The sequence below is a fragment of the Protobothrops mucrosquamatus genome, unplaced genomic scaffold (genome assembly GCF_001527695.2).
Source record: "Protobothrops mucrosquamatus isolate PMUCROS unplaced genomic scaffold, P.Mucros_1.0 scaffold45, whole genome shotgun sequence".
In the NCBI taxonomy this organism is placed as follows: Eukaryota; Metazoa; Chordata; class Lepidosauria; order Squamata; family Viperidae; genus Protobothrops; species Protobothrops mucrosquamatus.
This window is the reverse complement of record NW_015386427.1, coordinates 4,006,966-4,020,642: the sequence shown is the minus strand read 5'-3', so window position 1 is coordinate 4,020,642 and position 13,677 is coordinate 4,006,966. Positions and strand designations below refer to the sequence as shown.

Here is a 13,677-nt window from a genome sequence, read left to right as displayed (position 1 = left end):
GACTGATTTTAAACACTTGTAACTTTTTATTAGAAATTCTCTGCTATTGTGTAGTGTGATATTACATGGTAAATAAAGTGAAGCTATCCTTCATGAATTTGAATATTTCTCCACCAGTAGCCTTCCAAATCTGCTCTAGGGGGTTGGGGACAAGGGTATACAGAGAGACGAGTAGAAGGTAAGTTGCATTAGCTGTGGTCGAGACCTGTGGTCTATAATGTCTTCTTAATTTTTAATTAACCAATTAATTAATTTAGTTATTCTGACCTTTGCCCAGATTGGGTCAGGTCAGGTAACAGTTATGTTCTCTTTCCTCTTAATAGACTAAAAATTATATATTAAATAGTATATACAGTATATTTCTTCCCATTTAGCATAAAAAGACAAAGTTATATTCTTGCTTTGTGCAGCCAAAATGCCCAAGGTTGCCAAAGGCTAGGGAGGATGAGGCTGAGGAAAAGGTGACCAAGAGAATAAGAATATGGATCAAGATATTTACATAGGATTACCTGTATGTATTCATTTTTTCCCGAAAGCTTTCCAGCTGCTATACATAAGAATAACTTTATTAATGACATACTTTAGTCTATCAAAATGTTCTTTTAAGGCTTATTAGCAGTTGTTCAAAGTAGCCATTTTAAGTGACCAAATCATTACCCAATGTTCAAATAGAATTAAAAAACTTTTCATTTCTTGGGTTCAGTGGTAATACTTTATTGGTTTGAGAAATGAAATGAAATAGAGGGTGTTCAAATCTACTAGAAGCAACTGCAAAATGCCATTTGAGATATACATTTTTTCAGCTCTTCTGGAAAGCAGAAGAAATTAGTTGTTTAAACTCATGTGTTCCACTGAACTTTTTGTATAGATGCCAAAATTGAGGAATTGCATATATGTGTTTGTGGGGGTGGGACAATCCAATAATTTGCCTTTTTCCTCCAATCCTATAGTCTTTTGCTAGTTAGATTTAAGTTGTCTATTTTAAATATTTGTTGTATGCTTTACTTTGTCTTTCAGGTTAGCATTTAGAAGCAGTATCTTGCAATCTATAAAAGTAATTGCTTTTAAGGAGTGAATTCCCACATTTAATTTTCAATTCAAAGTGCTCAGCACTGCTGCCTTTGTTGATTTCAGTGTAAAAAAACTCATGGAAGCACCACTGAAATGAACAAGAATGTCCTGTTCCAATAGCATTTAGGATAATTTATCTTTTCTTTGTGCTTGACATGGTTACATGTTCAAAATATTGTTTCTTTTTTAGGCTGGAGGATCTCAAGTGATATTCACAAATCCACTAGAAATTGTTAAAATTCGCTTGCAAGTGGCTGGAGAGATAACAACTGGTCCACGTGTTAGTGCCCTTACTGTCTTGCGGGACTTGGGATTTTTTGGCCTTTATAAGGTAAATTCATTTTGACTGTACTTCTGAATTGAACAGCTTGACTTTCGTAAAATTAGTATATCTCACAGTAACACTTAAAAATCTCTTGCTGAAGGTGAGAAGAAAATGTCTGTTGTCAATATTAAAAAACAAACTAAGATTATGTCATCAGGCAATGCCAGCCCAGTCCTAGTAAATGGAGAAGGACTTGAAATATGAACTTCTAGACTCAAAAATTCTCAGGAATGGTAATTCTAGCCATTAAATAGAGAGATATCTGCTACTAAGAAAAAAACTATGATATGTTTAAACAAAATATTAATTGCCAAAAAAATCATAGTGTCAGCAAAAGTATGCATTATCATGGCCATGATTTTCTCACTTGTAATATGTAGTTGGAACATCAGAAAGGCAAATTTTTCTGTAAATAAATAAGGTACAGGTAGCAATAGCAATAGCACTGAGACTTATATACCACTTCACAGTGCTTTACAGCCATTTTTAAGCAGTTTACAGAGGCAGCATATTGCCCCCAATAAATTGGGTCCACATTTTACTGACCTTGGAAAAATGAAAGGCTGAGTCAATCTTTTTTTAAAAAAAAACCCACAAAATTTATTAGTTTTTTAACTCTTACAACAAAGTGCTCGGGACACACCGAGGTGCTCGGGTAGTCAAATATCCAACAATAAATCCATATAAAATAACCCAAGTAAATACATTAAATATTTCCTCTCTATTTTCCTCAAATAATATAATATATTTAAAATAATCCATTTCTACATTAAATTTCTATAAATCCTAATCCTGTTTTTAAACTTTATTAATTTACAATTACCATAATCCACTTTAACCTTAAATAAACATATTATCACTTCGGGTATCCCTTCCAGATGTATTCTAGTTCTTAATCTCCTAAATCCTTAATTTTATCACAAATCTCTCTTATTTCTTCTTCCACTACTCGATATTTATCCTAATTAAAATAAAATATATAACTCTACCCTATACATATACCATCCATCAATCAGTCTATCTCTATAACAAAACAAAATAATACCAAACCTTAAACCATTTCAGTCCGTTAGGCAAAATTCAAATCAAGGCTGAGTCAATCTTGAGCTGGTCAGGATTAAACTGGTGGCAGTTGGCAGAATTAGCCTGCAAAACTGCATTCCAACTACTGGGCCATCACTCCTTGACTTACTACCAATTACTTAGTGACCACTAAGTGGTTCTGATGGGCCTCCTCAGAAGTACTTATAAGCTGATCTGGAAATTCTGATCCCCTTACCCCCATGATCACATTTTGGATCTTTGGCATCCGGCCCACATTTACGTCTGTTTGCAGTGTCCCATGGTCACATCACCATGATTTACAACTTTTTTTTGCAAAATGGTAAAAAATGTCCATTGGGCAAAAAATGTCCATTGCCTAACGACCATAATGTTTGCTTAATGACCACAACATTTCCTTAAAAACCACTGCAAAAAGGTCATAAAATCAGGTTTGGTCACATAGTGAGCCACTTAAAGAGCAGCATTTATTTTTTATTCATTTTATTTATTACATTTATTTGCTTCCATCTCATTTTGAAGTGACTATAAGTGGCTTACAACAGCAATTTCTGACTCAATTACAATCATAAGTCTAGGGTTACCTGTAATCCTGAGCATTATCTTGCTGGTTTATGATCTAAGAGAAGATGTTTGGTAGTTTGAGTATTCTATAACAGTTTTCTTTTAGTTCTAGAATATAAATTTATCTTCTCAAGTCCTGTAGCTCTGTTTTCCAACCTGATTAAAACCACTGTGCAGTGTTTTAACTGTATCATCTTATAAGGTTTTAAACAGTTCTGCTGGTATTCTATCCTATTGCTGTGTTGTTACCAGTATTTTCTGAGGCCCATTTAATTTCTCTTCCCAGAATGTCTGGCTCTAGTTTAGTCATAAAATCTTTACAATATATCATTGATTTGATTTTGCGATTCTTTTGTCAGGTTCTTCTTTGTGTTTCTTCAATCTCTTCCTGTATCTTCTTTGTCCAGTAGATCTGGACAAAGGAATTGTTGAGTCTGTCATTTGCGCCTCTATAACTGTCTGGTTTGGAATTGTAACCAAACAAGACAGACATAGACTTTAATGGATAGTTAGAATTGCAGAAAAAACAATTGCTACCAGCCTGCCTCCCATTGAGGACCTACATACAGCACCACCAAGAAAGAGGGCTGTGAAAATATCTACAGATCCCTCACATCCTGAACATAAACTGTTTCAACTTCTTCCCTCAAGACAGTACTATAGGGCATTGCACATCAGAACAACTAGACATAAGCACAGTTCCCCCCACATGCCATTACTCTGCTTTACAACTAATTCCTACAACACTGTCAAACTACTTAGTAAAGCTGCATTACTATGATACTCCTCATCTTTCCTATTACCTATCATCTTATGTCTATAACTTTGTTGCTTGTATCTTACAATTTATATTGTTTTTTAGTATCCTAGTATGATTTATATTGATTGATTAGCTAGTATTCTATGACTATCACTAAATGTTGCATCTTATGATTTATGATAACTGTTGTATTTTACAATTTATGATGAATGTATTTTCATGTTGTTTATGATCATGATTATCAGTATGATTTGTATGTACACTGAGAGTTTATGCACCGAGACAAGTTCCTTGTGTGTCCAACCCTACTTGGCCAATAAAGAATTCTATTCTATTCTATTCTATTCTATTCTATTCTATTCTATTCTATTCTATTCTATTCTTTGCCTTTTATCTTGCTCAACTTTGTACAAAAAAAATCCATAATAATAATAATAGTAAAGTTGGAAGGGACCTTGGAGGTCATCTAGTCCAACCCCCTGCTCAGGCAGGAAACCCTATACCATTTTGGACAAATGGCTGTCCAGTCTCTTCTTAAAAACCTTCAGTGTTGGAGCATTCACCGCTTCTGGAGGCAGGTTGTTCCACTGGTCAATTGTTCTAACTGTCAGGAAGTTTCTCCTTAGTTCTAGGTTGCTTCTCTCCTTGCTTGGTTTCCACCCGTTGCTTCTTGTCCTGCCTTCAGGCGCCTTGGAAAATAGCTTGACACCCTCTTCTTTGTGGCAGCCCCTGAGATATTGGAACACTGCTATCATGTCCTCCCTCGTCCTTCTCTTCGTTAAACTAGACATACCCAATTCCAGCAACTGCTCCATAATTTTGAAGATTTTTTAAAATGTCTTTGCCCTTCGTTTGATAGTCACACTGAATTTCTGAATTATTTAGAAATAATTCCTTGCCTCTTCTTTAGCTCAACCCTTAGTTGCAGATGTTCTTCTTAATGTTTTGTCTTTTGCTTTTGACCTTTCTTAATTTTCTTTTTTCAAAATATCAACCACACAATCACTTTACTTTCTTTGCAGATTGTCTTTGGTCTGCTTTATCTTTAGTCAGTATCAGGACTTCTATTTTTGCTTGCAGAGTATACATAGTCAATTTGATTTTAGTATGCAGAATTATTATAGAGAATTTCTTTTAGGTTGTTGGGTATTTACTCTAAACCATTTTCCAGGTAATGTTGTGTTAATTCCTGCTTGTTTGATATATTGAGGATAAATTTGGTTGCAAATTGTATTTGACTTCTAACTTTAGCATTCCAATTCAGTTTTATATTGTTAGTATGACTTTTTTAATGCTGTATTGACTAACAGTTATACATTACCATAAAACTGTCCTGCTTCTGCTTTGTCTGCATCTATAGCATAGGTTGGATCACTGCAATATTGATTGTCTTGCTTGGGACTTGAAGCAAGATTATTCTATTACATTTTCAGTTGTGTCTAAACACTGACATTGAATCTTTTTGTTAATAATGCTGGCTGCTTCACTTCTTTCCCAATTGTCTTCTCTACAGTACTCTTTTCTCCAACTGCATTTTTAGTTTCCTAGATGCTTTGTGACAGTTTTCTCCTGTGGAAATTGCAGCCGGAAGGCAAATTTTTACAAGTGAAAAGGAAGGAGATGTACTAACATATCAATTCCCAAGGTGATTTAAACTTTAAAGATGAATGTTTCAGGTGACTTCTTGGGTTATGCCAAAGAGGGGTCTACTGGATCTAATTCATTATATCTTGCCTCCACACTTGAAGCTACAGAATTGAAAACTGACCACATTTCTGTTATGGGTAACATGACAAAAACTCCAGGAATAATAATGCTAAGGTGAGCGGGTAAATAAAAAAAGTTAGCAAAATAAGAAAGGATCTTAGAGCATCCTTGTCTTTAGATGAATTACTAACTGCTATTTAGACAGTTGGTTTTTTTTATAATGCATATAGACTGTTGGAGGATATGTTATTAAATGTAGTTAAGATGGTGTAGATTTTGTCTGGTTTGTCTGGACAGGGGTTGTCAGTGTGGTACAATATAATGGCACAGATTGAACACATTCCATTAACTTTCTAGATTTAATTAGTTGTAATTAATTACTAATTTAGTAGTAGTAGTAGTAGTAGTAAATTACTAATTAAAACTCAACATTTCACTAGTCTATGACATGATGATGATAGTAACAGCGACTACAAGTTTAATAACAGAGTATGAATTTATTTGTAGAAGTTCAAGCAACTCATAATTTCATTTTATATTTAATTCAACTTTTATAGAATAGGTACACAAATTATTTTTGTTTACAAAAATGTATTTCAGGAAAGGTCATAAAATTTGAAAATTACTTTTTTTTTTTAATTCCTTTACTGATTCTAAACATGTAATATTTTGCATTACTTTCCAGTTACCAGCATTATTTTAATTTGGTTTAATTTTTACAATTTTTAAAGAAAAATTATGATGCTGCTTGCAATTGATTTGAAGAATTTGTCAAAAAACTTTTGAGAATTAGATGTGAAATCAAAACAACTAATTTGATATGAAGTATGAAGATACTTCAAAGTATAGTCATATCATATATTATTATCTAATGAAAATGAAGTATTTATACAAGATATGCAAGACATCGAATCTTTCTATTCAGACTATACTTAAAAAAATAATTAAGACTGCCAAAGTCTGAGATTTCAAAACTGTTCATTTTTCAATTTCAGTTTACAAAAGCAAACATTGTTACTTAGTCATTCATTGTAAACCTACTTGGCACTGACAGCAAGAACAAATCATCAATTCTTGATTTGTCAATCCCAACTTTTAAACCTTTAACTGGAGCATTTAAAGCAAGATAAGATGACTTGAAGAAAGGAGTGTAAAAGAGGTTGCCTCACAGTTGAATTGGAAGGGTTAAGTTGCCGGTGAAACCCAAGAAGAATGCTAACGGATCAAGAAATGACATGCTGCCTATTGTTTATTGCTATAGGATCAAAATAACAATTATACATGCCAAATAAATTCTAAACCTGTAAGGTAGGAAAAGAGGGGATGGCGGTAAGTACAGGTGCCAGGAGCATTAAATAACTCTCTCAGACAAGGTGTACCTCTGTTGCCTTGAATTTTGCGAGGTCCCACCAGTCTGGCATTTTTCCCCCTCCACCAGACAATGTGCATTCACTGCAGGAGACTAAGTTAAGCCTTCGTCTCCCAGACCTTCTGGCTCCTTGTGCAGAGTCCTGACACAGAGGTGCCTTTGTGAATGTAATTACCCTCCTGTTGTAGTAGAAATAATTTATTTAAATCCTTATTTATTTATTTATTTGCAGGTAAGGCTGAAATAAACAGAAATTAGCAAGCAAAAGAATCTGCCCCAGCTGAACTGATTGTCCAAACTTCTGACAGTCCAGGGTGGTTTTTTTTTCCCCTACTGGTTATGCATCAAGATACAATCCAAAAGTAAAAAGCTTCTGAGGAGTTCTTAGAGAAATGTGAGGGAAAGTGAGGAGCCGGTGATCAGGCCGGAAGAAGAGGCAGGTCTTGAGGCAAATGTGTCATGCCTTGCAGATCTGTGCCCAAGTTGCTAAACTACACTCGGGTAGATGATCCCTAACTTTTTATCAAAAACAATTGAAGCTGCTTGTTGGTATATTGCATCCAAATGATGTGAGTATTAATAAAAGATACTATCTGAAAAGGCCTTAGTTTGGGAGCACATTTTAACAGGTTGAGATGAAATCATGGTTCAGCTTCATACGCTGCATTTGTTAAGCTGATTGATTAAGTGATTGGCATTTTGATGTACTTAGTCTATTCTTTTGTAGGATTCAGGTCTACAATGTTCAGCCTCCTCAATCTGGATCAAACCTAGTATAATGTGTATTTTAACTACCAACTTTAATGAATCCCTAGGAGAGGACAGAATATAATTGTAATAAAAAGATGACCAACTTAAAATGTTTAAACTGGCTGTTTTTTATGTTTATAGTAATCTTCTTTCGAAGATGAAAATAACATAATTTAAAAAGAACCCCTGGTTACATGCTTTCAGACATACGAAATAAAATATCTATCAGACCTAAATGGTTTATGTGTAAACAAAGCAAGATCAAATGATCCACTATATTAGCCACAAACTTTGGCTCTATGCCAGTTTCTCTTACCAGCTCAAGTTTCCTCTCACCCTTCTGTTTTAAACTCTGGGAAAGCCTGTTTAAAAGCAGGCCTCATTTACTTTCAGATTAATCAACTGCAACCAGCTAATGCCAATTAAGGAAGGCTATGGGAAAACAAATTGAAATATCATAAATAAAATAATTCTTTAAAACATAAAAATGGACATCTTCTCCCTTCAAATGCAGTAATGCTCTGAAGGTGCAGGAAAGGATTGAGGAGGCCTGTTACATCGAAGCATTCCGTCCCCTCCTCCCCCACCAGTCATTTTATTTCGCCAAGTTTCACAGAACACAAGCCAAATACACAGGTTTTGTGAATTTCCATATGGAACATATGGAAATAAATATAGCATGACTACAATAGCTGCTCATATGCTGCTGTTGTAAAAGTGAGCAGAGCTAAGAATGCAACTGACCAAACTTCATCAACCATTGGAAATCTTTCAGATTTATAACAGGATGTAATAATTTATTTAATAAATAAATATATCTTAATCCATGCAGCGCATAAGGAAAAGTATCAAGGGTGTTTGAGGTTATCTTTAAAATCCAATAAGCATCTTGTCTCCTATTAGAAAATGAGATTTCTTAAGCTGGTAATGGTAGCCCAGAGAATTAAAACAAAAACCTAACAATAATGTAGAGTTCGACTAACTCTGTTTTTCATTTTAAATGAAAAGTATAGTGTCTTAAATTGTACTTCCAAGAGAGTGAAATGATGGTCCAGATTGAAGCAAACTGAATATTGTAAAGAGGTTTTGTCTAAGACTTGTTCGAGTTGCTTAATCCTTGGCAAATAATTACAGAATTATGTTTTCTGCTGAAAAGATACAACTAAACAATTTAACAGACTAATATGAAGTTTCATGGCAAATTCTTAGAATTTATCCTTTGCTAAGAGTAAATTCATTTTCTCCATGTGAATTCTTTCAACTCCAACTAGTGGTGTCCACAAAAAAAGGAGAAATATCAGTGGGCTTCTGGAAGCTCCCAGGTTTACTTGCAGACAGTTAACTCAGACCTTGGTCACCTCACAATTAAATTATTTCAGTGCACTTTACATAGGGCTGCCCTTGAAAACTATCCAGAAGCTGGCGCAGGAGCAGTAAAGGTGCTTCACAGTATTCTTGTGTATTACTGCTGCTATAGTGAGCTGCATTGACTGCTAGTCAACTTCTGGCTGAAATTCAAGATGCTGGTCAGTGCTTATAAAGCTTTTCATGTCATAGAGCCTAGATTACCTATCCCCAGTCATTTCTGCATGGCCAATACATTTGCACTATGTATCATACGTTATCTTTCGGCACCAGGAAAATTTGCCTTTTTTCCCCCATGGACCCCTGGAACAGCACCCTCTAGTGATATTGATGGCACACTGTCTCTGACTTATATTTGGTTTCAGGCCTGGAGTTAATGTGTTGTGTGGCCTCTATTGTGATTTTCTTTTATTATGAAGATTTTAGTCCAGGCTGTTTTTAGCTGTTTTAACTGTTGTTGGTTTTTGTTTTTGTTTTAGATTTTTAAACTGCCATGAGTCTACCAGAAAGGGTAGCTGTAACATAACCTCAGTGTCATGATGCTGATGCTGATGATTAGATGATGTAATTTCTGTAATCTTTGGGAAGAAAATTGCTTCCTGTCGCTGTATATGGATTCTGCACGGCAGTGAATATTTTAAGTGTCATGAAATATTATCTGACTGGACAACTGGTGCAAATCCTCCAAAAGAAAAATCTTGAAAGTTTGGACTCCTAAATGGAACTACTTCATGCTGCAGCAGTTTTCTTCAGATTCGCCTTGTTTGCCTGGACAGATAGGCTGTCAGTAAAGAAGCTTGGGATTGTCTTGGATTCATTCTTTCTCCCCCATACCTAGCAGGAGGAGAAACCAGGAGAGTTCCATGTCTGTTTCTTCTACTCTCAAGTAAAACATTATCAGTGTGCTTTCTTATAACATCTACAACAGCAGTAGTATTAAGAAGTAGGATTGATAGTCTAGACACTGTATATCAGTGCTTTTTTTGTAAAAAAAAAAAAAAAAAGTGCCGGAACTCACACACGTCATACAACTGGCCTTGCCTACCCTATAAGGTTCCATCAAAAAAAAGTGCCGGAACTCTGTTCTGGGCATTCTATAACAAAAAAAAGCTCTGCTGTATATACTATTAAACCCTTTTTTGGTTACCCCTTTGCTTGCAGCAAAGCAAATTAACTCTGAAAGTTCAATATGGAGAAGATAGAGTGGAACTGAATGAAACTTGGAAATAGATGGTGTCTACCAATTAGAGTCAGAATGTGATTGACTATCTTTTATTATGCTGAACAACCCAGTAGAGTTTGTTGATGCCTGGAATTTGGTGAGTTCCTCTATTATTGAGAAAGGCAAATTACATGTACTGAGTTTTTTGTTTGTATTAGGATTGACTTAAGGGTACATGTGACTGAGAAGCACTGGGAAAGAAGCAGTGAGGGCACAACAGCAACCTTAAAATAATAGCTATGAATGGGAGGCATGATATAAGGAAAGGTAGGGTTATCAGAAGAAGAAGAACAAAGTTAGCAGATAGTTCCCTTGTCAAAATTGTACCATATCTAAAGTCATGAACATTCAGCTACTGTTTATTCATTTATGAATGCATCCAACCATCTGGAACTATCCAAACTCAAGGTGGCTTATAAAATTTAGATCATAAAACAGAATATAAATTCAAAATAAATTTAATTAAAATCACAACTAGAGAAAAACAGCTATAATTATACAGTTATGAAAAATTGTGTAGCATTAATTCCCGAACGACACTATGGAGGAGCCTTTATTTTAACTGTTTCCCGTAGGCCAGTAAAATGGGGACCAACTACATTTCCTGGCCTGAAGGTGCTGTTATTTAATGTCCATCTGTTCTTTAAGAAATAAAACCACTATATTATTTAATCATGGTTCAGAGGTAGATTTGGCATGCATTGTTGAGATGTGAGACAGTATGCTAAGAAAAGCTATGCTTGTCTATAATTCCATACTACATCCACATAGATCAGAAAACTGATAGGGATGAAATTGTTTTAAGAGAGATTGGACAGTCACTTGTCTGAAATGGTATAGGATCTCTTGCTTGAACAGGGGCTTGTACTAGAAGACCTCCAAGGCCCCTTCCAATTCTGTTATTCTATTCCTATTTCTATTTCACATTCTTCTTATCTTTATCCTCTGTACTATAAGGTCTGTTTCTAGTTTAGACAAGAAGATTAATTTGCTAGGATTGTCCAATATACAAGTTTGATGAATAAAACGAACAAATCCATCTTCAAAGAGTTACAGAATCTAATGAATTCCTGAAAGGGTGGAATATTTCTCAGTAGCTAAAGCAAGTGATTCTGTTGAATTATTAGACCTGTGATATGATGAAAGGACAATTAACACAATCATTCTTGATTTTCCTGGACCTAGCTAATTAAGGTTCTTAGAAATGTACTGGTTGAGTCCAGTGAATGAAGAACTCATTATGTCATAAAGTAGAGGTCCTTGAGGAAACAGTGCGGTCACTCCTGTAAAAAAAAAACACAACAACCCTTGATATCAATCTAAATCTGGAAGTTTGAAATGGTCCCCCTGAAGTGGGAGAGATTATTAATAGAGTAATGTCAGTTCAGCTGTGTGCATTCTTTAGATTACATATAATCCAGAGGCATTTTTCTGACTTTCACTATGACTCTAGGATAAAATATATCTTGGTTACCCTTATAGTTGACTCTTCATAGGATAGAGACAAAATAAATATGATTTTGCTACTCTTGCTGAATCCCTCAGTGGATTTCTCACATTGTCTTCAATCTTTTATTTATGTAATCTGTTATTTGAGTCCCTGTTTAATGGCTACCTCAAATCTTCCCCAAGGTTAGCTCTAAATCCATTTCCATCCTGATCCTCTCTTATATTTTTGCCTGTTCATACTATAGATTTTTTATTGTCTATATTTGTTCCTTTCCTAGGGAGCCAAAGCCTGTTTCCTTCGTGACATTCCCTTTTCTGCCATTTACTTCCCTTGTTATGCTCATACAAAGTCTGCTTTTGCATATGAAGATGGACATGTGGGCCCTGGTTATTTGCTTCTGGCAGGAGCAATAGCTGGTAAGTGTTTTTATTGCATTAAAAAGATTATCCTTTTAAAAACACATTCCAAACTGCAGCTCTGCACTACTGGAAAAGGTGTTAGGTTGGGACTAGAAAGATCAGGATTCAGGCCCTCCTTATGGAAACATATTGAGTGACACTGGGCCAATGATTCTACTATAAACTTACCTATTCGGAAGGGTGTTGGTTGCAGGAAAATATTGGAGGGAATACTCTATATTTCTCCTTGAACTCTAGAAAGGCCATATAAAATTACTGACAAATAAAGCATACGAATGCATTATAATAATAAAATCCATTGATCTCATGTTTATCTACATACTGTTCCTCTACCCATATTAGAAAATATAATCTTGATTGAGGTTTCTGAAATTATATTAAATCCATTTATTCTCTCTGCATATTAATAATCACAATATAAAAATTAGCCAATATTAGACTGAATAGAATTAGACATAAAATTAATGAAATATTTTTGGATAAAACTGAAGTGAGAGAATGTGGGAAAGAGTATTTTATAGATGTGTTTTGGAATAATAGTGATATGTTGACAGAAATATTCTTGATATTAGTATCAAGATAAAATAATGAAAATGAAGTCATAAGTGTTAATAAAGATATAGTAAGATTGCAAGTGTAAATAAAGTAACTGTAAAAATACTGAAATGTGATTTGCTTGTGGAGTGATTGTGAGATGTTTAACATATATGCAAAGATTGAATCTGCACCTGACAATTGAAACATGCTATTACTATTCCCTTACACAAATGATAAGGATAGAAAGAATCAAATTCAGACTTTACAATTGCTTAAGAAGGCTTTTTGAATTCTGTTCAAAATTCTGTTTGAAATAGTGCAAGGGTTGCATTGGTGCAAAGGGTGACAAGCAAAATGTAGAAAATGTAGTAGATGAATAAAGAGTGTACAGGCTAGCTTTTTCTTTCCAGTATGTTATTGATTAATGTGGGAGTTTTATTATGCTATTTTGTAATTTAAAGAAAACATAATAAAGGGAATAAGCTTGAAATTTATAATGCTTTGTGCATTACGTAATAGTTTGATCATATTGAGAATAAATGCTATAGTTCAAAATTGAATAGGACAGGGGTATCAAACTCAATTTCATTGAGGGCCGCATCAGCATTGTGGTTGCCCTCGGGGGGACGGGCGGGTGTGGCCAGGATGGGCGCAGCCTACTGGGTGGGTGTGGTTGGGGTGGGCGTGGCCTGCTGGGTGGGCGTGGCCACCTCGACATCACTCGCTTCAGGGGTGCCTGGGCAGGACTGGGGCAGATCTGAGGGTCTCCGGTGGAGGAGGGTGGAACTGGGGCGAGCGCCGGGACATGGTCCCTCCCACCCTCCCTTCCTTTCTTCCCCTGTTCCTTCCTCCCTCCCTCCCATCCTCCCTTCCTTCCTCTCTCTGTTCCTTCCTTCCTCCCTCCCACCTTTCCTTCCTTCCTCCTCTGTTCTTTCCTTCCTCCTTCCTTCCTCTGTTCCTTCTTTCCTCCCTTCCACCCTGTTTCTTCCTCCCAGTTTTTTCCCTCCTTCCTTCCTTCCTTCCTTCCTTCCTTCCTTCCTTCCTTCCTTCCTTCCTTCCTTCCTTCCTTCCTTCCT

At 35.5% G+C, this 13,677-nt stretch overlaps 1 protein-coding gene across 1 annotated transcript in view; it reads left to right on the top strand.

Annotated features, from left to right (window-relative positions):
• The window catches only part of SLC25A13 (solute carrier family 25 member 13), a 143,188-nt gene that overhangs the window by 120,274 nt on the left and 9,237 nt on the right, over positions 1 to 13,677 (top strand). Inside the window, exons 14-15 of the mRNA XM_015811586.2 lie at positions 1,262 to 1,402; positions 11,923 to 12,061. Of these exons, the coding sequence (XP_015667072.2) occupies positions 1,262 to 1,402; positions 11,923 to 12,061 (280 nt within the window). The remainder of the gene's footprint in view (positions 1 to 1,261; positions 1,403 to 11,922; positions 12,062 to 13,677) is intronic.